The sequence below is a fragment of the Prionailurus viverrinus genome, chromosome A3, assembly GCF_022837055.1.
Source record: "Prionailurus viverrinus isolate Anna chromosome A3, UM_Priviv_1.0, whole genome shotgun sequence".
NCBI classification, from domain to species: domain Eukaryota; kingdom Metazoa; phylum Chordata; class Mammalia; order Carnivora; family Felidae; genus Prionailurus; species Prionailurus viverrinus.
Genome location: NC_062563.1, coordinates 82,177,608 through 82,204,167, shown reverse-complemented (window position 1 = coordinate 82,204,167; position 26,560 = coordinate 82,177,608). Strand labels below are relative to the sequence as shown.

The window sequence follows — 26,560 nt, the reverse complement described above, 5'->3', positions numbered from 1 at the left end:
GTGGCCCCAAAAGCAGTTAAAATGAAGATGGAAAAGAATTTAGGCATTTGAGAGATAAGTTAGAGATCAAAGCACAGGTTTTGGTCATCAGTTAGTTGTTGGTAATGATAGATCAGTTTGCACACTGAGAAGTTTCTTTGGATTTCGCAATTTAGGAGATCTTAAGGAGGACATTCAGACTTAAAGTGATAGTTACAGAAAACACAATACTATATGTTAAGGAGTGAGTACAAGAGAAAGAAATGGAGACTACCAATGTGGGTATGACTTTAGGGTTTGAGATACAGGATATGGGCTATCTAGAACAGAGTGGAAGAATGTTTTTGCATGGTCAACACTAGATGAGGCGGGAGAGGCATTTGCATAACCCTGAGAGTGAGTGCTTTCTTAAATTTTGTACTGGAGGTCCTCCCTTGCCTCAGCCTACTCCAGGCCCTGGGTTTTAGCTTTATCTTTATTTGTTTGTTTTAATGGGAGAAAGCTGAGCATGTTTGTATGCAGACAGGAAGAGCTATGAGAAGGCAACAGGTTGAAGATACAGAAAGAGGCAGGGTAATTGAGGACGAAGCAAGCTCATGAAAGAGGCAGGAAGGCATGGAGTCCAACCCAGAAAGGTTACTTTTGAAAGGGTATGTCCTCTGAGATCTAGTTGGTGAGATGAAGGTAAAGTAGGTTCCTTTGCAGGTTTGTTGTTGATACAAACTAAATGTCTAAGAAGAAAATTAATATGGTGTTAAAATCTTTGATCATAAGTTCTGGATGGGATGGTGGGTATTTTGAACAATAAAAACAGTATTCCTATATTAGTATTGAATTCATTTTTTAACTGTATGCCAAACTTAATTTCACCAAAACTTAATAAGATATCAACAAGCTTTCTGTGTCCATTTAAAAAAGACTTGAAATATATTTAGTTGTTTTATTGATACCATGCAATTGATTAAAATTATTTGAAACCTAGGATTTATTCAGTGTTTTGTCTACTACTAGGCATATAGGAAGTACCTGATAGATGTTTGTTGAGGGAATTTAAGTGGTTATATAGTGGCATAGTACAGAATCTAGTCAAAATGTATTTTATGGAATAAAGTGAAAACAAGTTTAAAAAATCGTATTTTCCTCTTTTTCATAGATAAATCCAGGACAGATCTGGAGCAAGTACCTAAGGTAACAAAGCTTTAATAAATGAGAATACTGCTTTTTAATATCTTTAACTTTTTATAATCTTAAATATCTTTAATTTTGCCTTATAAGAAGCTTTCATTTGACTTTCTCACACTTTAACCACTTTGCGTCTTCTGGGACTTTGTGCATCATTTTTCTTCTCTCTTGTACTTCATCAGTTTCTTCTTCATTGCTGAAACTTACAAATATAATTAAGTCTCTCCATTCTAAAAAAGAATTTTATTGATCTTACTGCCCCTTCACATTATTAGGAGATCTTTCCTTTGTGTGAAAAATTTTGTAGAGGTATGTAGTAGATGTCCCCCTGTTCCCCCAGGGGAAAGAGGCCATTGCATTAATCAGATTCTCCAAGAGGTCTGTGATAACTGCTCTCTAGGGTGAGAAGACAGAGAAAGACAAGACAGAAGCAAAAAGAAGAGGGCAGTCATTTCTACAGTTCTTTGATTCCTACAAAATAAAATTCAAACCCTGTCATTTAAGACCCTTAATTATTCATTTCCATCATAATCACTCGCTTAACTTTTGCTTACTAATCTTTACACATTCTTTATTTCAGCCAAACTTTTTTGCTGGCTCTGTGCTTTACTTGTACTGTTCCTTTAACTGGAAGACTTTTCCCTCAACTCTTCATATCTGATCCTTTCTTTACATTCTCTTGCTTAAATGGCAACCTTACATAAATACATATCTTTCCAACTGAAGATAATTGGCCCTTTTGCTGAATTTCCATAGCATTTTATGTAGACCTGTGCCTTCCTTTTTAAGGCATTTGTCACTTTTTATAAGATATTTATGTGTGTATTTTATCACATCTAGTGGACTGAAGATCCTTAAGATTAAGACCTATGTAATAATTTATCTTTGTTTCCCCTTTAGTGCCTAGCATAAGAGTTAGATTATCAGTAAATATTTATTGAATTAATAAGTACTTTAAAATATACTAAAGCGGGACTAGAAAATACACTCATGTCCCTAGTTAGATTTTCCCTATCCCTTTATACTAGTTTTTGGATATAGGTAAAATCAATCAGTAAAAATAAAAAATAGAAATTAATTAGGTAAGTAGTTAAGTTAAACTGTGTTTCAGGCCTTATGCTAGGTAGTAGAGATACAAAGATTAATTAGCTGTAAATCCAGGAGCATATGGTCTCCAGGGGGCAATACACATATTAAATAAATAATTTTTGTAAAGTATGAGATACATAAATATATGTGGTATATGTACTTGTGTTCAAAGATGGGGTAATTGATGTGTTCAGAGATCGAGTAAGTAATCATACAGAGATAAATTTGTCCTTTTGTTTGGGTTGTATTCTCTAGGAAATAGGAAAGAGCATTCTAGGCTGAAAGCGCATACAAAGATAACAGCATGAGGGTATGGAAGATAGTTGAGCATTACTACAATGTAACTTCTAAGTAGTGGGAGTGGCAAGATACAAATCAGTGAGGGGGTTAAAAAAAAACACAACAAAAGGCTTTTGATGCCCTTCTAAAAAGTTTGGTCCTGAGGTCATGGGAATCCATTGAGAGATTAAAACAGAAATTAATTCAGTTATACTTGTATTTTAAAAGTATATCTGATGGGCTGCCTGGGTGGCTCAGTCGGTTAAGCATCCAACCTCTGCTCAGGTCATGGTCTAGTGGTTTGTGAGTTTGAGCCCTGTGTCAGGCTCTATGCTGACAGCGCAGAGCCTGTTTCAGATCCTCTCTCTTTCTTTCCCTCTCTCAAAAATATATAAACATTAAAAAGTATATCTGACATTAGTAGAGGGGATAGATTGAGGAAGCATATCATTAAATAGCCATGTCTGTAATCCAGAGGTAATGAGGGGTTGCACTGATGAAATGCTATAGACTTAGAAGAGAGAGAGGATTCAAGTATTATTTAGAAAATATAGTGGGTAGGACTTAGTGCCCAGATGAATGCAGTATGTAAAGGAAAAAGAGTAGTCTTTTCATAAAATTGAATTTGTTTTGGTTTTAAAATTCAGTATATATCTAATCTACAAAGTAATTTTGAAAACATTTTAAGCAGGAGAAAATAGAAATATAGAGAAATTGACATTTGGGATTTTTTTAAAAACTATCAGTGGGGGAAATAATATAGAAATTTTTGGATAAAGAGGATGTCTCCCTTTGGTATAATCTTAGTGGGACTATATTAGTGAATTTGATCACATAATAATGGAATGATTATCTCCATTGGTAAAGACAAAAAACATTTTTCTGTCTTTTATGAGTATTTTAAACTTGATGAAACTATACATGTTTATACAGATTCTTGTGTAAATCAGCATATCACTTGCTTTTCTGTTTATGCTTGAGATCCAAGTTTATTATTAATGGTCTTATGATGTTTGAAGGGATAATGGATGTAAAAGAAATGTTTATCTAATCAAGGAAAATACATTTTTTAATAGATTTTTATGAAACCAGATTTTGCCTTGGACGATTCCTTAACTTTTAATTCAGTTTTACCATGGTCTCATTTTAATACTGCTGGTGGAAAAGGAAATCGTGATGCAGCTTCCTCAAAGTTGCTACAAGAAAAGGTAATTTCTTTTTTACTTTTCCCATGTAGAAAACTTTATTATAGTTAAGTAGTACCTTTTGTGTGGGTTCAGATTTAGTTATTTAGTAAGGGCTAATTTAATTTCATTTTTATTGTTACTGCCTTCAAATTTTAACTGATAAAAGTAAAAACATTTGATTCAATGGAAAACAAGTTGTACTGGTGAAAAAGGAAAAGCTAATTGTTTGAGTGCTTCTTATCCAAAATAGCAGTTGCTAGAATTTAGGTTGGAAGGATGTATTAGACAACACAATTAATTGCTTTACATTTATCTCCAAAAATACATTGGCAAATTTTATATTCTTTATGATTTAAGGCATGGAAAATCAACTTTTGCAAAGGTGCTATTTTTCCTTATTTATACATAGTAAGGATGATTATTTCGAAGCAAAAGTATAGTTACAAAATATAGTATTTTTAGCTTTGCAAAGCCTGATCTTTTACATGTTAGTAGTCAGCAGTTTTTAAAAATTTTTATAGTGTTCTCTAAGGGAGAAATCAGCATCTTGAAAGTCATTTAAAATGTAGAATTTTAAACACATCTTAACTCCTATATCAAGAATCTTTTAAAACTTGAATAGGAAGTAAAGGTCTTTGATTCCTATTCTTTCTCAGCATTCAGTTTAGAGCATTTCTAAAACTGGTTCTTAAACTGAGAAGAAAGCATTTTGTTTCAGGTTAGTGACATCTCTTGGCAATCTGGAAACTTGTCTCAGGACTACTATTCAATAAATGAGGTCCAGTAACTGAAGAGGAAACTAGTTTGGGGAGAAGAGGAGAAGACATGTAAGGAAAGAATCATGAGTATTCTTTTTCTTACAGTTGAAAATAAAAATGAAGTAATTTTTCCTTTGGCAACATTTTCACATATAAAGGTTTTCCTTGAGTAGGAACAAATTCATAAATCCGATGAAAATGATGGGTTTATGGACACAGGCTCATTCTCAGACTGCTTTTTTTCACATTCCAATATATGCCCTGCTAGACTAGTCACCTTAAAAGAGAAAACAACAAAAGCCAATGAAAATCTCTTCCTAAATACTAATACTTCCTAAATACTTTTAGGAAGACTAAAAATTGTTCCCTTTATAGAATTTTAATAGGAAATGAATTATGAAAATAATATGCTGTTGAAAAAAATAGATCAATGGAATATTGATAACTTGCAGAAATCTTTGAAATTCAAATGAAAGAATTTTCTCATGGTAAATGTATAAAGTGACTAAAGTAATGGAATTTTATTTTTTGGTAAGTTGCAGAATTAAGATCATTATATTTACATTTGGGCTTCATCTTATTCTACTCTTGTCTTAGAAAAGGAGTGGAAGAAAGGATCCCAAGAGAACACTTTCAAACTCACTTTACGATTGACAAACAGCTGTTTATATCTTGCTATGTTTTAAGAGAGGGAATGCTACAACCAGGGTTAGATAATTTGTATTTTATTGTAATGCTACCCAAAGTGCTGGTTTGTGATGAAACCTAGTGGTTTGCACTAGAATGTAAATCATTGCAGTGCTTCCTTTATTAAGAAAGTCTTTCTATGAAAAAACAGTTCAGTAGACTTAGTGATATAGTTGATTTACTTTCCAGCAAATTTCCTTATTTTATCATGGACCTCTTAAATAGTTCACAGACTGGCAGCAGCATATAAACCGAATTCTGAGTAGCACTCTCCTAAAGGAGTTGCTCATTCTCCATTTACTATTCTGAAAATTGAGTCTACTTTAGCTTGCAATGTACCCAAGTACCTTTGTCCCCATATTGCTTTTTAGGTAAATAAGTGCACAGACGTGTTGAAGATGAAAAGAACAACAGTAAAAGGGTATAAACTGAAGAGATTTAAACTATGGAAAATTTTCTTGTTTGTAACCTATTATATATTATGATAGATTACTGAAGGAGCTTTGTTGAAGATATGTGTTATCTTGCATGGTTTTAAGGAAACAATCTTGGTGACCAAATAATCTCTTCTAATTTTATGAGTCCTACATGTTGAAAGCCCATTAACCCTTTAACACTGTGAATTCTCGTGAGATGTTGAGAGAGAATGCCTAGAGCTTGAGCTATAGGTTGAAGAATCTAAAAGTTAAAAAGTGGGAGAGAAGTAGAAGATAATGTAGCCAAAAAAAGCATATGCAATTAGAAAGGAAGAAAAGATAACTCAAGTGTTAGAAGCCCATATTTGAAATTAGAAAGTATTTTTAAATATATGTTACTCTAGGAATTAATCTTGGTTGTGTTACAAATAAAATGTGATTTCATTTAAGGCATATTTTAAAAGGAAAATATATTGGCAATAAACTGAGTTTTACAGATTGATAAAAGAATAATCTTTTAAAATATTTTTAATGTTTATTTCTGAGAGAGGGACAGACAGAGCATGAGCAGGGGAGGAGCAGAGAGGGAGGGAGACATAGAATCCGAAGCAGGCTCCAGGCTCTGAGCTGTCAGCACAGAGCTACATGCAGGGCTTGAACTTGTGAACTGCGAGATTATGACCTGAGCCGAAGTCGGACGCCCGACTGACTGAGCCACCCAAGCGCCCCAAGAATAATTTTTGAAATGTAAGATAAGCAGCCTTGAAAAAAATGTCCCAGTGAATTCTACTACTTTCCATAATTTGTGACTGGATCATGAATTCTTTAGTATTTTGCGGAAGTGTGGTATAATAGAAAGAGCTTCAGTTTTTGAGTCAGGCCTGGATTCAAATTTTAGCTTTTCCACTTACTAACCACATGACTTTATTCAAATTATTTAATGTCTCTGAGCCTCAGTTTCCTCATCTGTAAAAATAAGAATACAAATAATACTTGTACTCTAAGATTGTTAGAACTAGAAAATTATGTGTATAAAATACCAGTGCCCGGTATATAGAAGGAGGAGGTCAATAAACAGTAACTATAATAAGCTTTTAGTCAGATAAGTGATGTGTGATGGTGTGACGGTTAAGGAGATCATTCTGTCTCAGATCTTAGAACTTCTAAAACTAGATAATGATCTCTGATGACTCTTACTTTCTAGAAAGTAGTTGGTATTTGGAGGGCAGTAATAGCAGGAGCAGGGGAAGAAGTTAAATCAGCTTCTTCTACTCTTTTGTCTTAAATTTATTAATATTTGGGCTGTTACCTTTTATCTCCCTTCTGTTCTGTTATGCTCAATATCAAGAATTCCATAATCAAATAGTTCACACAATGGGATTTAAAATACATATAGAAATCTTGTATCATTTTCAGAAAGTATGTGGATAGTCAAAGAAGGTATACTTACAATACTCTTATGATTTTTTTTTCTTCCCTCCTAAGCTGAGCCATTATCTGGATATTGTGGAAGTAAACATTGCTCACCAGATCTCTCTACGTTCAGAAGCATTTTTTCATGCTATGACCTCTCAACACGAATTGCAGGACTACCTCAAGAAAACTTCCCAGGCTGTAAAAATGCTTCGAGATAAAATTGCACAGATTGATAAAGTAATGTGTGAAGGATCACTACACATTTTAAGACTGGCACTTACCAGAAATAATTGTGTTAAAGTGTACAATAAACTCAAGCTAATGGCCACTGTACACCAAACTCAGCCTACAGTACAGGTGTTGTTATCCACTTCTGAATTTGTTGGAGCATTGGACTTAATAGCAACAACACAAGAGGTTCTACAGCAGGAACTTCAGGGCATTCACAGCTTCCGGTATGTCCTTTAAATAAGCTATTGGAAATAATGTTAGAAATTTAAAAATTTTAAAGCTGAAGAAGTGTGAATGTATTTAGTTACATGAATAGTTTTTCTTCTAGACTGATCTGTTTAGTAATGTTATCATTGTGCTGTTTTAGTCTTAGCAAATCATAAGGACTAATATTTACAGAAACATTTGGATGGAGAAACAAAATTAAATTTTCTGGTAGAGGATGCCAGTCAATGAAAGGCCAGTCACAGCTTTGAAAATAACATTTTGAAAATGTTAAAATAGTTTTGTGTGAAGGTAGTAGATCAAGGTGAAGAAGGAATACCAGTATATCTCAGAATAAGTTCATTTTATGGCCCCTGGCTGGCTCGGTTGGTGGACCATGTAGCTCTTGATCTGGGGGTTTAGCCCCACATTGGGTGTAGAAATTACTTAAAATCTTTGGTATGGTCCTGGGTGTTTGTGAGTTAAGATGGTGGAGTAGTAGAGGGACCCTATGCTTGCCTTGTCCCTCAAGCACAGCTAGATAAATACTATATCATTCTGAACACTCAAGGAATTGATCTGAAGACTGAGAGAACAAACTGCACATCCGGAGAGAAAAACAGGCACATCGTGGAAGGTAGGAGCTGTGGAGAGTTGACTTGGGGGAGAAAAAAACTGTAGGTGCTGTGGAGGGGAGGGAGCCCTGGTCACAGAGACAGTGAGAGAAAGCAGTGCACAGGGTTGCACAAGAAAGTCTTCCCCAAAACCCCTGACTGGGAGGAGGTGAGGGGGTGATTATTGTAAGTGCATGCAAGCATGAAGCTCAAAATCTGAAGTTTTAGAATTCTGCACCATTGTTCGGGTCATGCCTGGCAGACTTAGGGGTGCTCCTGGGGAAAGGAGGGCAGAGGCCCCGGAGTGGACAGAATGGTCTGAGGATCTCCTGGGTCTCACTAGGAGAAACAGTTCCCCTTCTTGGAGTGTATTTGGGAGAGGTGGTACTGCCTCTCAGGGGACAAAAGAGATGGCAGACACCATTGAGCCACCTGATTAATTAGCATTGCAGTAGAGGCACCTGCTGAAGGCAGCTAGCCAAGAAACCAGCTTTTGGCTGTGTTTTACCATGAATTCCAAGCCCCCTGCGTGGGCATGTGACTGCTTTTCTGGAACAAACTGGCACCAACTATAGCGTGGCGAGACCCTTTTCCAGAGGATCAGCATAGATTTGTGCTGCGCTGGGTCCCTAAAATTTGGAGTTTTTGAAACCCAGCTGCATGCCTGAGATAAAACACAGGAGGTCTGTGCCACCAGACAGGCAGATGGCTTGGGCACCAGATGAAAGCAGAGTTCTGACAGAAGCCTGGGACATAAGAGCGGAGATTGTTTACTCTTCTGTGAAGCCTTCCTGAACAGCAGCAGATGCGAACTCCCCTTTTTGGGGATGAGAGAGTGGGGTGACCCATTTCCCCCCCTGCCCATCAGCACAGAGAAACTTCAATGAGCAACACACTGCCCCCAGTGGAGGCTGGAGCTGCTTACACCAGGCCCTACCCCACTGTGCCCTGTGGGTGCATTTTTACTATAGCAAGTTGGCCTGAGAACCAGCACAACAGGCTCCTTCCCCCAAAGACCAACACAAATCCTCCACAGATATCAATTCTTCTGAACTTGATAGATAGAGTGTGGCAAAGTTTCAGCTCTAGTGGAAATAGGATCGGGCTTATTTTAACAAGCAGACCAAAGCACACCTAGTTAAAATGCCACACACTGGACAAGGTCCCAACACTCCCCAATGCAGGCAGGGAGAAACACTGCAAAGAACTGACCTGAGGGAAAGAGCAGCCACTCTCTGCAGAGTGCACACTCTGAAATACTTTCTGACGTGCCAGGCCCTGAACAGTATAGGACCTCTTCTTAATACAGCCATTACACTCAGCAGGACATATAAGTCTTTCCTAACACATACACAAAAACAGTGGCCTAGTCAAAATGACAAGATGGAGGAATTTGCCCCAAAAGAAACAAGAAGAGGTCATGGCCAGGGATTTACTCAAAACAAATATAAGTAATATGCCTGAATTAGAATTTAAAACAACAATCATAAGGATACTAGCTGAGCTTGAGAAAAGCATAGAAGACATTAGAGAAGCCCTTACTGCAGAGATAAAAGAGCTAAAAACTAGTCAGGCTGAAATAAAAAATGCTATAACAAAGATGCAAAACAGACTGGATGTAATGAAGTAAGGATAGATGAAGCAGAGGAATGAATCTGATATAGAAGCTATGGAAAATAATGAAGCTGAAGAGAAGAAAGAAAAGTATTGGATCATGAATGTAGACTTAGGGAACTCAGCAACTCCATAACGTGTAATAACATTAGTATCATAGGAGTTCCAGAAGAAGAGAGGGGAAAGGGGGCAGAAGGTTTATTTGAGCAAATTATAGCTTCCAACTTCCCTAATCTGGGGAAGGAGCCAGACATCCAAATGCAGGAGGTACAGGTAACTCCCATCAAATATAACAAAAGCCAGCCAACACCAAGACATCATAGTGAATTTTTTTTAAATATAGAGGTAAGGAAAGAATGCTGAAAAGAGCAAGGGAAAAGAAATCCCTAACCTACAAGAGAAGGCAAATCAGGTTTGCAGCAGATGTCTCCACAGAAACCTGCAGGCCAGAATGGAGTGGCAGGATATCATCAGCATGTGCAATGGGAAAAATCTGAAGCCAAGAATACTTTATCCAATAAGATAGAATAGAAGGGGAGATAAAGAGTTTCCCAGATAGAAACTCTGGGAATAGAAGGGGAGAATAGAAGGGGAGATAAAGAGTTTCCCAGATAAACAAAACCTAAAGGAGTTTGTGAACACTAAATCAGCTCTTCAAGAAATGTTACAGGGGACCCTTTGAGTGGGAAAGAAAGATCAAAAGCAACAAAGAATAGAAAGGAATAGAGAAAATCTCCATAATCGGCAACTTTATTGGTAATACAATGGCACCAAATTTTTATCTATCAATAATTACTCTGAATGTAAATGGACTAAGTGCTCCAATCAAAAGACATAGGGTATCAGAATGGATTGAATAAATAAATGAATAAATAAATAAGGCCCATCTATATGCTGCTTAAAAGATTCATTTTGGTCCTAAAGACACGTGCAGATTGAAAGTGAGGGATGGAGAAACATTTATCATGCAAATGGATGTCAAAAGTAAGCTGGAGTAGCAATACTTATATAAGACAAGCTAGATTTTAAACCAAGGACAAGATGAAGAAGATCACTGTATCATAATAAAGGAGTCTGTCCATCAAGAAGATCCAACAATCATAAATATTTATGCCCCCAACTTGGTAGCACCCAAATATGTAAATCAATGAATAACGTAAAGAAACTCATTGGTAACAATACAACAATAGTAAGGAACTTTAACACTCCACTTATAGCAATGGATAGATCATCTAAGCAGAGAATCAACGAGGAGACAAGGGCTTTGAATGACACACTGAGCCAGAAGGACTTAACAGATGTGTTCAGAACATTTCATCCAACAGCAGCAGAATACACATTCTTTTTGAGTGCCCGTGGAACATTCTCCCAAATAGATCACATACTGCGGTCACACATCAGGCCTCCACAAAGTATGAAAAAACAGATCATACCATGCATATTTTCAGATCACAACACTATGAAACTTGAAGTCAACCACAAGAAGAAATTTGGAAAGACCACAAATACATGGTTAAAGAACCTCCTACTAAAGAATGAGTGGGTTAACCAGGAAATTAAACAAGAAATTAAAAAAAAAATGCATGGAAGCAAATGAAAATGAAAACATGACAGTCCAAAACCTTTGGGATGCAGCAAATGTGGTCACAGGAGGGAAGTATATCGTAATACAGGCCTATCTCAAGAAGCAAGAAAAGTCTCAAATATACAACCTGAGCTTACACTTAGAAAAGGAACAGCAGGGGCGCCTGGGTGGCTCAGTCGGTTGCGTGGCCGACTTCGGCTCAGGTCATGATCTCGCGGTCCGTGGGTTTGAGCCCCGCGTCAGGCTCTGTGCTGACAGCTGTGCTGACAGCTCAGAGCCTGGAGCCTGTTTCGGATTCTGTGTCTCCCTCTCTCTGACCCTCCCCCGTTCATGCTCTCTCTCTGTCTCAAAAATAAATAAACGTTTAAAAAAAAAGCAAAAACAAAAACAGAAACCTGAAGCCTCAAAAGAGAAGGAACAGCAAATAAAGCCTAAACCCAGCAGAAGGGGAATAATAAAGATTAGAGTAGAAATAAATGATATGGAAACAAACAAACCAAAAAGGCACAGTAGAACAGATCAATGAAACTAAGAGCTGGTTCTTTGAAAGAATTAATAAAATTGATGAACCTCTAGCCAGACTTACCAAAAAGAAAAGAGTAAGAACTCAGATAAATAAAATCACGAATGAAAGAGGAGAGATCACAGCCAACACCAAAGAAATACAAACAACTATAAGAGGATATGATGAAAAATTATATGCCAACAAACTGGGCAATCTGGAAGAAATGGATAGATTCCTGGAAATATACAAACTACCAAAAGCGAAACAGGAAGAAGTAGAAAATTTGAACAGACCCATAACCAGCAAAGAAATTGAATCAGTAATCAAAAATTTCCCAACAAACAGAAGTCCAGGGCCATATGGCTTCATAGGGGAATTCTACCAAACATTTAAAAAAGAGTTAATACCTATTCATCTCAAACTGTTCTAAAAACTAGAAATGGAAGGAAAACTTCCAAATTCATTGTATGAGGCCAACATTATCTTGATTCCCAAACCAGATAAAAAAAACCCACTAAAAAGGAGAATTGGAGGCCACTATCCCTGAGGAACATGGATGCAGAAATTCTCAACAAGACACTTGCAAATTGAATCCAACAGTACATTAAAAGAATCATTCACCACTATCAACTGGGATTCATTCCTGGGTTCAGTATTCACAAATCAATCAATATGATGCACCACATTAATAAAAGAAAGGATAAGAGCCATATGATCTTCTCAATAGATGGAGAAAAAGCACTTGACAAAATACAGCATCCATTCTTGATAAAAAATCTTCAACAAAGAAGGATAGAAGGAATGTACTTCATCATCATAAAGGCCAAAACGGAAGACACACATCTAATATCATCCTCAATAGGTAAAAATTGAGAGCTTTTCCTCTATAGTCGGGAACAAGACGGGGGCATCCAGGCTCAACATGATTATTTAACAGAGTACTGGAAGTCCTAGCCTCAGCAATCAGACAACAAAAAGAAATAAAATACATTCAAATTGTCAAGGAAGAAGTCAAACTTTCATTGTTCACAGACAACATGATACTCTATGTAGAAAATTGAAAAGACTCCACCAAAAAATTATTGGAACTGATACATGTATTCAGCTAAGTCATAGGATATAAAATCAACATACAGAAATCTGTTGCATTTTTATACACCAGTAATGAAGCAGCAGAAAGAGAAATCGAGGAATCAATCCCATTTACAATTGCACCAAAAACCGTAAGATACCTAGGAATACAGAGGTAAAAAGATCTGCACTCTGAAAATTATAGAACATTTATGAAAGGAATTGAAGAGAACAATGAACATGTTGTTCACTGCCACTCAAAGGCAGCCTTTGGAATGGGAGAAGATATTTGTAAGTGACATATGTGATAAAAGGTTTGTATCCAAAATGTATAAAGAGTTAATCAAACTCAACATCCCCCAAATAATCCAGTGAAGACATGGGCAGAAGACATGAATAGACACTTTTCCAAAGAAGACATCCAGATGGCTAACAGACAAATGAAAAGATGCTCAATATCGCTCATCATCAGGGGAATACAAATCAAAACCACATTGAGATACCACCTCATACCGGTCAGAGTGGCTAAAATTAACTCAGGAAACAACAGATGTTTGTGAAGATGTGGAGAAAGGGAAACCTCTTGCACTGTTGGTGGGAATGCAGACTGGTACAGCCACTCTGGAAAACAGTATGGAGATTCCTCAAAAAGTTAAACATTGAACTATATTATGATTCAACATCTCATGGGTTACCTATAATGATATTATGATTCTGTACTTCCTTATTCATTTTTTACTCAGAATGTTTCTGTAAAGTGATATTTCTCCATAATTATTTGGTAAATCTGAAGGACAGCTCTTATAAGGAGAGGCAGAATAAATTCTAGATTTCTTTATTTTTTTCATTTAGCTGTTTTAAAAGTAACAAATTGAAAATCTTGTATCTTCCAAAGTTAACTGATGATTTAAAAATATTTTTGTAAGCATGTGGATTTGTATATATTTAAGATTTTTGCTGTTTTTATTTTTGTCAGTGTTCATAATGTTCTGTCTTTTGTAGAAATCTCCTCAGGTTCATTCTTGTGGCCTTTTACATAATTCCATGAGCTTTTGCTTAATAGTTTTCTTACTTTGTGTTATGATTAGATGTTCATATCATACATTTTTTTCCCCCAGACTTATAATCCACTATATTTCTAGTGGAAATAAGAAACTAGTTTCTTTCAGTAGGAAATGGTATTGAGAGGGGCGCCTGGGTGGCGCAGTCGGTTGAGCGTCCGACTTCAGCCAGGTCACGATCTCGCGGTCTGTGAGTTCGAGCCCCGCGTCGGGCTCTGGGCTGATGGCTCAGAGCCTGGAGCCTGTTTCTGATTCTGTGTCTCCCTCTCTCTCTGCCCCTCCCCCGTTCATGCTCTGTCTCTCTCTGTCCCAAAAATAAATAAACGTTGAAAAAAAAATTTTTAAAAAAAGGAAATGGTATTGAGAAATTATGCTCTGGATACCAGAGATATTCCTTGCTACTGGATTGGTCATTATCTCTAGACCTTTGTAGTGGACAGAGCTAGAAAATAGATTTTTCTTTTTAAAGAAAAAGTAGGAGTTCATTTTGATAGTCCTAATTTAAATTCAGGACCATAAAGATTTTACTTTTTTAATCTTATATATGTAAGTCCTTTAAAACAGGCTGAAGGTGAAAACTGTGGCTCTCGATGACACTAACATAATTACTCATTTATTTTATCCCACAGTCTACATAGAATGCTCTCAGAACTAACAGTATTATTACTACAAACATGGAGGATTTCTTTCTCTTCTTTAAGCTATATCCTGGTGGGATGAATAGGTACATTACGTTTTAAAGTCACTTGAAATAATTCTTCTTTGTGTACATTTGCTGCTAACTTGATGTGTATTTAAATTCATTTGTTTCATTGCTTTTGATATTTAAGGATTGAATTTATTAAATGTAATCTTGTACTATAACTATGTTAAGTAGTTATGTGGTTCTGAGTCAAATCTCTGAAACAAATGATATTCAGAAAAATTTAATTTCTATCTTGTTCCTTCCTTCCTACCTACCCTATAAGTCACCCTTTTAAAATGTTTTAGTTTGTATTTATCCATCATCCATCCAGCCATCTCTGTCTTTGTTCTTCATCTTAGATAAGCATTAGTAAATTGTATATACTTTTCTCCACCTTGCTGTTTTAACTTTACAGTATACCCTGGAGATCACTCTACAGTGTGTATTCTCAATGGGAGGCTATCACCTTAAGGGGGCAAAAGTTGGTTCTTGAGGGTGAAAGAAAAACTTGGATATTATAATGACTTGTGACCCTCCAGGGGGCCAAGGTATATAAACAGATATACAGTATATATGTGATATTAGTGTGTGGGGGTTGGTGGTGGTGATTAGGAATAAAAAGGTCTAAAAGGACTTCTTGGGGCAATACTGAAAAAAAGAAGACTGAGAAACTGTAGCAGTATATAGTATATTACTTGGTATTCCTCAATTATTTTAAAAGTGTATAGTGTCTATTACGATATAGTCAACTAGCCCTCTGTTTTTCAGCATTTGAGTAGTTTGTATTCCTTTGCAGTTACAGACAGTGCTGCAATGAACGTATATGTTCTTTTGTATTTTTAAGAGTGTATCTTTGAGACAGATACTGAGAAGTGAGATTCCCAGGTCAAAGGTTAACTGCCTATGTAATTTGCTAGACATTGCCAAACTTCCTTATGGCAGTGTTTTAGTTTGTACTAGTGAATATGTTCTAAGTTAGCTTATTGTGAGACACTGGTGTCATTTATGAGAATCTTACTATCTTCTAATTGGCTCTGAGAAATATAATTTTCATATTACAAAATGCAAATATATACATTATTTCACCATTGGATTTTTTTCAAAATTATCACTACACTGCTTACCATATGTTGTTTAGATGAGAAAAATGGATCTATCTAAAAGGTCACATAGTTTATTTTATTTATTTAAAAATTTTTTAATGTTTATTTTTGAGAGAGAGAGAAAGAGCACATATGGGGGAGGGGCAGAGAGAGAGGGAGACACAGAATCCGAAGCAGCCTCCAGGCTCTGAGCTGTCAGCACAGAGCCCTACATGGGCTAGAACTCAGGAACCATGAGATGATGACCTGAGCCATACTTGGATGCTTAACCACCTGAACCACCCAGCCGCCCCAAAGGTCACATAGTTTATACTAGTTTTTAAAAAATGTGCTGTATCTGGTCTTAGTAAAGATAGTTGCTGACATTGGTTTTTCAAGTAAATGGTGAGTATATGTATTTTTAAATGTTTTTTATTCAATAACAAATGTCTAAATTTAAGGTAAATTTTAAATTTAGACATTTAAATATACATATTTTGAAATTATACCAAAAATAGAGCTTAAATTTTTTTATATAATATATAAACAGATTTCTCGTTGGCCCATTTCACTTAATTTTTGAAATACTTTGGCCAACTACATCACCTAGTTTTCTTTAATCCATTGTTTTTATGAAGCTTTTAGTTTGTATAGTAAAGATCTCTTTGTATGTGAAGGTAGTGATCCTTAGTTCCTTGGTGAGCAGACTACATGCATCAATCTTGTCATTTGGTTGCCGCATGCTTTCTTTAGGGAATTGGTTCCAAATCCTGTTTGCAGTATTTGCCTTCACCATCCCCACAACTGCTCATCTGATTAGAGTCCTTCTCACTCTTATCCTATGTAGGATCTATAAATATTAGAGGTAGATTAAAAAGGAACATTATATTTTATGAGAAAAAGTTCCATGGATATACTGTTTCTTAGCAGTTTTGTATTTTCAGTTTTGTGTTCTAATGACTTTCAGTATAATGACCTAGGGGAGATTGCACAGTAACTCAGACTATTCATAACAGAGATTGAATTGAGTCAGTCTGTCCATGTGATCCGTTAGGTATTTATATCTTCCTGACAGGGCTGTAGTAGGCACTTGTATTTGTATTTGTGGAATAAATGAATGGCTGGGGAGCTACTGGCATTGCCATGCAGTAAATGGTTAATTAGGAAAGGACTTAGAATAGTTGAATATTTTGTGAAAAGCGGACAAAAAAAGCAGTCATGAAATTTCTAGAACTATGTGTCCTACAACACATTTAAGTGTTTGGAGGTTAAACATGTAAAAAGAAAAAGAATATGGGAGATGATGTAAAACTGTTGCAGTTATTTTTGTTAAAGGATTCCATTTTACATTACATTGTTGCACAAAATGCTGCTGCTAGAAAAGTTTTGCCTACTAGTTTCCTTGACTGTGGAGCGAATTTGGGTTTTTAAAGAATATACGTCACATTTTCCTCTTCCTTTGTAGGCATTTGGGATCACAACTTTGTGAATTGGAAAAACTGATAGATAAAATGATGATTGCAGAGTTTTCTACTTATTCTCATAGTGACTTAAACAGACCACTGGATGATGACTGTCAAATTTTAGAAGAGGTACGTGTCTTAAACTGTGGATGCAATTGGTGTCATTGCTTAGTGTTAATTCCTAATAGTATTAGTTTAGAACACATTCTTCTCAGATTATAATGAGCAAAAAAAAATTTCAAGCTCAGTCAGACCTCTGTGAAGTCCTTCCCTAACTATGTGATTTTAGCAAGCACTGTAATTGTCATTATCCTATGAAGTTAGAGAATAAAGTAACTTTATAGCTTAATTAGAAATTGGATTTAAAATGAGGTCTTATATATATCTTATAAACCAAGCTTAAAATATAGATATAGGATGAATTAACATATATCCATGTGTATGCATGTACTGGAGTATGTTTGTTATAAAAGTGATCATTATTATATAGTAACTTATCAGTCATTAACAGTCACTGAACCCCTGTTATGAACATGTTTTATGCATATGCTTATACATAAGATCCAGGCTTCACTTATCTGCTGACTTTTCAATGCTGATTACCACCAAGAACTAGGAAAGGATCCAGAAGCCCTGATAGCAGCCTAAGTAAAGAGATTTTTGTATGTGTTAGCAGTTAATTCCCCACAAATAGTCCAGGTCATCAGGATTTGAGAAGGATACTTTCTGCCTACTTGTTGAAACTATGCTAAAATGTACTCATATTGTTTTGTCCCCAAGACAGCTTCATTTGATCCACTGTAGTGCATTAGGATTTATCTGTTTTTAAAACTATGACTCCAATAATCTGATGACAAGATAGCTGTAGAAGGGGTTTTTGGGGGCTTCTAGAAAATACCATGTGCAGGGTAGAGATCTGAGGATCAAATAATGAAACGCTTGATGTTGAATATTTCTACTTCTGAGTGACATTATTCTATATTTAAATTGTGAAATTCCATACTTTTATTTTAATAGGAAAGACTTGTATCTCTTGTATTTGGACTTTTAAAACAAAGAAAACTTAATTTTTTAGAAATCTATAGTGAAGAAATGATTATTACAGCAAAGAATATCATTAAACAGGTAAATATACATTTTTATTTGATATATTTTGGTCTAGAATCTTTTTTTTAAAATTTTTTAATGTTTATTTTTCAAGAGTGAGAAAGCATGAGTGGGGGAGGGGCAGAGAGCAAAGGAGACAGAATCCGAAGCAGGCTCCACACTGTCAGTGCAGAGCCCTATGTGGGGTTTGAACTCATGAATTGCAAGACCATGAAGTCAAGAGTCGATGCTTAACTGACTGAGCCACCCAGGTGCCCCTAGAATCTTTTTATCAAATTTATTTTTACATGATCTAGTAATAATATATATGCAGTATAATAGTAACATTTTCTCATTTATTTAAAAACTTAGAATATAGAAAAATAGAAGAAAAAATAGACCTACTAGCCAAAAGATTATCACTTTAAGAATATTTCTAAGTGTAGGGGGATCTGGGTCACTCAGTCGGTTGAACATCTGACTCTTGATTTTGGCTCATGTCGTGTGATCCCAGGACAATGAGATCAAGCCCCAGGGTCATGGAATCAAGCCCCACATTGGGATCTGTGCTGAGCATGGAACATGCCTAAGATTTTCTCTCTCTCCCTCATGCCCCTCCCCTCAGCTTGTGTGTGTGTGTGTGTGTGTGTGTGTGTGTGTGTGTGTGTGTTCTCTCTCTCTCTTAAAAAAAAAGTATTTTTAAGTGTAATTCTAAGTGTAAATTGTTACTGATGTTTTTCATTGTTGCTATCATACTGTATATATGATTGTGAATTGTACATATATTTCAGAATCATAACATAAGCATTTTCTCTTATAAGCCTTCAGACACATCATTTTTGATGGTTGTATAAAATCCTATCCACATTTTATTAGTTATGCCTTTCCTCTGTGTTGAATATTTACATTTTTTCAGTTCGGTACTGTAGAACACTGTGACACACATATTTGGTGTAAAGTTTTGTTGGGTTTTTCCATAGTTAAGACTATTTTCTTATAGCTGATTTCTAGATGTGGAATTATTGGTCAGAGAGTGAAAAGTATTTTTAAAGCTATTTGATAGAGTTGAATTGCTTTCTAAAAAGATTTTACCAAATACATTCTCACCTGCAGTAGGTAAATGTTTATTTCCTCTTATCCTTATCTTTAAGAAATTATTATTGTAAACTAAAACCTTTTTCAGTCTCATCTTTGTTTCGCTGTTTTACTCTGATAAATATCATTAAACATTAAACTTCAGTTTTTCTAAATATGAGAAACAATAATTTTAAATACACTTATTAGGCTTAATGATCATCATCAGGTTGAATGTACATTTCTGAGTTTTTAATGTTTAAATAAAACAAGCAAAAAAAGATCAGTAATCATACCACCTTTTTTACTTCTTTTGAATACTAAAACACAATATTTTAAAATTGTTATGACCACTTTCAAAAATTGTTGGCAATAGCTACTAGCACTAAATGTACACATACATTGTAACTCAGCAATTCTACTGCCAGGTATTTATCAGCAGAAATGCATACATAAATTTACCAAAACAGCATAATATTTCATGGCGGCACTATTTGTAATAAAAACTGGAAAAACCCAAATTTTTCTTTTTTTCTCCTTTGAAAAACCCAAATTCTGTCATCAGTAAAAAAAAAAAAATGATCGAGTTGTGGTATATTTGTATGAATACTGTACAGCAATGAGAATGAATAAATCACATGGAACAAATGGATGAATATCACATATATAATGTGGAGCCAAATAAACCAGACACAAAGGAGTCACAAAGGAGACACACTTTTGTAATTAATCTATGATATTAGAATTAATCTGTGGTATTAAAAATCAAGATAGTATCTTTTCGGAGAAAGTAGTGACTAGAAGGGAAGCAAGAGAGGTGCTTACTGGCAGTGTTTAATTTCATGATCCGAGTTTTCATTACACAAGTGTACTCCATTTGTAAAAATAGATTTGAACATAATTTGTGTAGTTTTATATATGTATGTGATACTTCTAGACAGATTTTATGAAACTGCTGTGTTGTAATTCCCAGGATTCTCCTGAAGTCTAAGCATTTTTTTAACTTAATCTGTTACATATATTGCAAGAAAACATAACCTCCAAAATGAACTTTTTTTTGGAATTTTAATATGGGGCTTATACCTTATTCCTAAGAATTATGGTTCTGGGTGTTGTTCTGTTTGTTTGGTGTGTGGTTTTAAATAGTAAGGGATTTTAGTTAATATAACAGTTCAAGCATATCCTGGAATAATTATTTAGTAGGGTAAGGATATAATGCTACAGTGTTTTATACACCTTGACGTGTGTATAAAAGACACAAGAGATGTCTGGTAAAATGATCGTAGTCATTGAGGTCATTTTTTTTTTCCGTGGAAGCCATTTTTAATATGTAAATGAACCATGAGGTACTTAGAATTCTAAAGATGTTAATTGAATTTTTTTCTTAAAATTTGCAGTGTGTGATTAATAAAGTTTCACAAATAGAAGAAATTGACACAGATGTTATTGTGAAGTAAGTATAAATATTACGTTGGGAGTTATCAGTTAGGGAAAAGATGACACATTAGAATAATCTGAGGAGGATTTAATTAAGGAATTATTTACTAAGGTATGGGCAGAGTGTAGAAAAATCACAAGTGACAGTGCAGTACCTTTAAGGGACAAGAGATGAGAACAGTAGGATTCAGGAGAAGGCCACTTAGTAGTAGGAAAAAAAAAGGCCTGTAGTAGTTGAAGTGATCTGCAGTGCTGGAGGCAGCCTTCCTGAGACAACCTCTCAGGAAGGGAGGTGGAGCTATCAGTACCTTTCTTCCTTCCAGTGTTTTATAAGGGCTCCTCCTTGGCCACGCCCAGCAGGTCAGCCTCCCAGGGCAAGAGGCTACAACATAGGTATGGAGGAGAGAAATTGAAGATGGTCCATTTCAGAGGAATCACAGTGTTATGTTTAAATTATTTAGCTATCTGATTAAAACCCAGCTTCTAATTGACTTTGAGGAATTTGAGTACATGATTTTGAATTGCCTCATGCCTGTAATTTTTTGTTTTCGCCCTTTAAATTCCTATTTTTTTTCATTTTGAGATTGGTGATAAATATTTTATAACTGAATTTCTAGTTCATATAGATATCTAAACTCTATTAAGTGGCCCAAGATATAAATAGCAATATGAATCACTGTGAAATTTTTCCAGGCCAAATTCATAGAATAAGGATTGAGGGGTTTTAATTTCTACACTATTACCTAGTGAAAACTCTGTTTCAGAATTAGTTGAAGCAACCGTAACAATGCAGGAATCACTAGTAGTTGGAAAAATTAAGTTACTGGTATTCTGTTAAAAGCTCTATGGACCTGGAGAGTCAGTTATTTTAAATTTTATTCCCTAGGAAATTTTCTCAAATAGAAAAATTCCTGTATTGCAAATATAGAAGTATCTTTTGAGAATAAACTCCTAAGTGCCCAAAGACAAATATTTTTTTCTTTGAATTTTTTTTTTCTAGGCTTGCAGATCAGATGAGAATGTTGAATTTTCCTCAGTGGTTTGATCTGCTGAAGGACATTTTCTCAAAGTTTACAATTTTCCTACAAAGAGTTAAGGTAAGTTTATGTGATTTTCAGTTTATCCAGAATATCGCTAAAATTAAGTCCACTTTCTAGGTATATACATACAGAATCGGATTAGAAAAACATAATTTCTTTGTTTTTTGTAATTTTTTTACTGTTTATTTTGACAGGGGGTGGGGAAGGGGCAGAGAGAGGGAATCCCAAGCAGGCTCCATGCTGTCAGCACACAGCCCAATGCAGAGCTCAGTCTCATGAACTGTAGTATCATGACCTGAGCCAAAATCAAGAATGAGCCATTGAACTGACCACCCAGGCACCCCTGTTTTTATAATTTCTCTAAAGAGCTTTGGTTTCAAATAAGATTTGAAGTGCTTCAGAGTATTTTGATACTCTATAATTTAGGATAAGTTTTGTATTAAAAAATATAGTGCTTACTTGGCATTAAATATTATAAAATAATACTTCCTCTTATGATTTTGTGATTTTTGAATCTCTCTAGATTATCTATAGGCACAATGTGTGAAACACTCAAAAATCTGTTCTAAACCACTAATGTTTTCTAGAAATCTTTAATCCTGATATAATGGTATTTAAAAAAAATTTTTTTAATGTTTATTTATTTTTGAGAGAGAGAGAGAGACAGTGTGTGAGCAGGGGAGGGGCAGAGAGAGAGGGAGACACAGAATCTGAAGCAGGCTCCAGGCTCTGAGCTGTCAGCACAGATCCTGACGCAGGGCTTGAACTCACGAACTGTGAGATCATGACCTGAGCCAAAGTCAGGCTTAACCGGCTGAGCCACCCAGCCGCCCCAATGGCATTTTTTAACATATAATTCATATTTAAATTGCTCTACTAATGTCCTTTATTGCAGGCTTTTATTTTACTTTTTAATCTGAGGTCCGATCAAGGATTATGCATTTACATTTAATTATTCTGTCTCTTCAGTATAATCACTTAATTTTAAACCAGTCAATATAAGGAAAAGAACATATGCCAAAGAGCATTTTTCAGAAGAAAAGATGTCACAGACTAATGCATTGTAGTTAGAATCACTAACATGTCACCGCTGTGTTTTAATAAGACAATGCTTAGGAATTACTGAATGTAACAGGTTGTGAAATTTGCTATTCTTTGAATTATCAGATGTCAGTATTGTGTTACATGTGCTAGTTAACATCCCTGGCATCTCCTTGGTATTCTGTTAAATGGCCTGGGGGACTTTGGTACTTAATCTGTGACATGACTTTATCAACATGGAGTGATGCTAAGTCATGTGTATAACCTGAGTGGGAAAAGTTTTTAAAAATGTGATTCACTGTACTTTAGGCTCCTACCAAAATGTTGGTCCCACTCATTTGTAGTGATGATAGTAAACCTATAGATGTGGATTGCTCAAATAACTAAGCCACGTTTTCACTTTTTCTCATATTCCCGCCATGACTTCATCACACATACTTCTATTGTATGTCTGGATGTATATAACTCTTACACTGCAGATTGTAGAATTGACCAACTTTTTGCCAGTATTCTTTTTTATTTAAGTATAATTAATACCCAGTGTTCTAGGGGCGCCTGGGTGGTTCAGTTGGTTAAGCGTCCGACTTTGGCTTAGGTCATGATTGATGTCACAGTTTGTGAGTTCGAGCCCTGCATCAGGCTCTGTGTTGACAGCTCAGAGCCTGGAGCCTGTTTTGGATTCTGTGTCTCCCTCTTTTTCTGCCCTTTCCCCACTAGTGCTTTCTCTCTCTCTCAAAAATAAATGAATATTAAAAAATTAAAATACACTGTTCTATTAGTTTCCAGTGTATAATATAATGATTCAGCAGTTCTATAATTTACTCAGTGCTCATTACAATAAGTGTACTCTTAATCCCCTTCACCTATTTCACCCTTCTTCCCACCTCTCTCCTGTTTGGCAACCACCAGTTGTCTATATGTATGAGTCTGTTTTTTTCTGTTTGTTTTGTTTTTTATATTCCACATATGAATGAAATCGTATGGTATTTGTCTTTGACTTACTTCATTTAGCATTATACCCTCTAGATTCTTCCATGTTGTTGCAGATGGCAAGATTTCATTCTTTTTTTATGGTTGAGTAATGTTCCGTTGTATATATATACCACATCTTTATCCATTCATCTATGGATGAACACTTGGGTTGCTTTCATATCTTTTGCCAGTAATTTTTTTATAGCTATTTCACTTTTAGGTTCTCTATCAGTTAAACTAAGTCAAATCTTCATTTGATATATATACAATATGGGAACAGTGATTTATCATAGTTGTAGTTTCTCATTTTCACATTTAGACCCCTTAAGCTAATACTTCTGTAAAACATCTTTGAAGATGATATATAACATATAAATATGGTACTTTTTCTTTGAAAAAAGTTTGTGATTCTGTAAGGGTATGATTTCATTGAAAAATAATGTTAATTACAAGCTGTTCATTTAAAAAAATTTTTTTTTTCAACGTTTATTTATTTTTGGGACAGAGAGAGACAGAGCATGAACGGGGGAGGGGCAGAGAGAGAGGGAGACACAGAATCAGAAACAGGCTCCAGGCTCTGAGCCATCAGCCCAGAGCCCGACGCGGGGCTCGAACTCACAGACCGCGATATCGTGACCTGGCTGAAGTCGGACGCTTAACCGACTGCGCCACCCAGGCGCCCCACAAGCTGTTCATTTTTAATTGAGAATTTTCAAATAACTGCAAATTGGAAAGAACCCAGATATCTAACAGTAGAGGGAAGGGTAAAGTAAATTATGCCTGGTATATTCATTACCATGGAATATCATGCATCTGAGGATTTTTAATGTTGAAGAAAATGCGTAGATTATAACATTAAGTGAAGGGACAGTATAGGCCTGTTTATATAGTATGTGATCAGCTATGTTAAAAAGATTTATTATCTCTTCATCTTCATACAATAAAGAGACAGTTTGTCTTTTTGGTGGTTATCTTTTGGCAGTATAATTTAAATTCATTATTAATTTCTTTGTTTTTCCTAAATATTTCTACAAAGAGAGGTATTACTTTTATAATCAGAAAAGGTTGTTTTGGCTTTTACTAGTGTTTACCACATTATAGGAATAAACTATTTGAAGTTCATAATTTAATTTACCAGTACACAAAGGCTCCAGTTTCTTCATATTCTAACACTTGTTTTTCTTGTTTTGTTTTTTGTTTTTGTTTTTTGATAGTAGCCATTTGAATGGGTGTGAGGTGGTATCTCATTTTGGTTTTGATTTGTATTTTTCTAATGATTAGTGATGTTGAGCATCCTTTCATATGCTCATTGGCCATTAGTATGTCTTCTTTGGAGAAATACTTTCTTTGCTCATTTTTTAATCAGATTTTTTTGTTGAGTTGTAAGAGTTCTTTATATATTGTGGCTATTTAACCCCTTACTAGATATATGGTAGGCAAGTTATGTTTAGTGTAACCTATTTAAGATACTTAGAATATATGCAATGTACTCTCAGGAGATTGCTACTTAAATCAATGAAAATACAGAACTCCATTCTTAAGCTTTAGGGAACCCATTTCTCTTGAGTAGTTCTTTTTCACAAAAAAAGATTGGTGTAATTATGACATGCATGACCTTGACACTCATTTATAAGATTTTAAAAAGTACATATGCAGAATTCACTTTTGGGGACTTTAGATACATGTTATATTAAATCCTTTAAAAATATATCCTGTTTTCTTATAGGCAACGTTAAATATCATTCACAGCGTTGTTCTCTCAGTTCTTGACAAAAACCGAAGGACCAGGGAATTGGAAGAGATTTCACAACAGAAGAATGCTGCAAAAGACAATTCACTGGACACAGAAGTGGCTTATTTAATCCATGAAGGCTTGTTTATAAGTGATGCATTCAATGAGAGTGAATTAACACCTATAGCAATCGACACTACCTCTCAAAGAAATGCATCTCCGAATAGTGAGCCCTGCAGCAGTGATTCGGTATCCGAACCAGAATGTACTACTGATTCTTCATCCAGCAAAGAGCAGACATCGTCATCTGCTACTCCAGGAGGTGTGGATATGATGTGAGTATGCTGACTGCTGCCAACTTTATAAGATTTTGAGTAAGACTGATTTTTTCAATTTATTGAAAAACATATGAACTTTGGTCTTGGAATTTAATTTAACAAAAATAAATTAATTTTACAAAACACATATCTTTTTGAAAATGTAATGTAAGGAGGTGAGCATTGGAAGTAATTGAAAATTACAGAATTTTAAGGCTGGAAAGGAACCATTTAATTAAATGCCCTTATTTCAGAGCATTTGACTTACTTAAAGTCACTAGTGGCAGAACTTGTCCTGAAAATCAGGTCAGCATTACCTTGTTTATTTTTCTTTCTTTTCCTATAACGCCTTTGTATTTTGTATATAGTGAAGATCTGTTTGATTTAGTTTTTCAAAGGCATGAATTTCCAAGCGGATTATACCATTTTTTCAAACATGACTTTTTAAAACTTACTTTGAAATAATTTCAGATTTACAGAAAAGTTGCCAGAATTGTACGAAAAAGTCATTTGTTGACAGTTTACCACATTGCCTTCTTTCTCCCTTTCTTCCTTTTTCTCTTTCTTGCTCCCTTCTTCTCTCTTTGTCTCTCATGATAATATTTTTTTCTGAATCATTTGGCAAAAGGTTGCAGACGTGATGTCTCATTATTTCCGTATTATTAAGTGTATATTTCCTAAAATACAAGAATACTCTCTTAAATAACTACAGTTAACCAATTATAATGAAGAAAACATTGATACATTATTACC

At 35.2% G+C, this 26,560-nt stretch overlaps 1 protein-coding gene across 7 annotated transcripts in view; it reads left to right on the top strand.

Annotated features, from left to right (window-relative positions):
- VPS54 (VPS54 subunit of GARP complex) overlaps positions 1-26,560 on the top strand; it is an 88,599-nt gene that overhangs the window by 29,379 nt on the left and 32,660 nt on the right. For all 7 annotated transcript variants that reach the window (XR_007150824.1, XM_047852284.1, XM_047852282.1 and 4 more), the window contains 8 exons: positions 1,133-1,167; positions 3,606-3,737; positions 7,063-7,448; positions 17,111-17,237; positions 18,126-18,233; positions 20,666-20,721; positions 21,706-21,802; positions 25,485-25,825. Coding sequence is in view for 6 of the 7 variants with exons in the window: in XM_047852284.1 (XP_047708240.1) it covers positions 1,133-1,167; positions 3,606-3,737; positions 7,063-7,448; positions 17,111-17,237; positions 18,126-18,233; positions 20,666-20,721; positions 21,706-21,802; positions 25,485-25,825 (1,282 nt within the window). In the remaining variant the exon portion in view is untranslated. The remainder of the gene's footprint in view (positions 1-1,132; positions 1,168-3,605; positions 3,738-7,062; positions 7,449-17,110; positions 17,238-18,125; positions 18,234-20,665; positions 20,722-21,705; positions 21,803-25,484; positions 25,826-26,560) is intronic.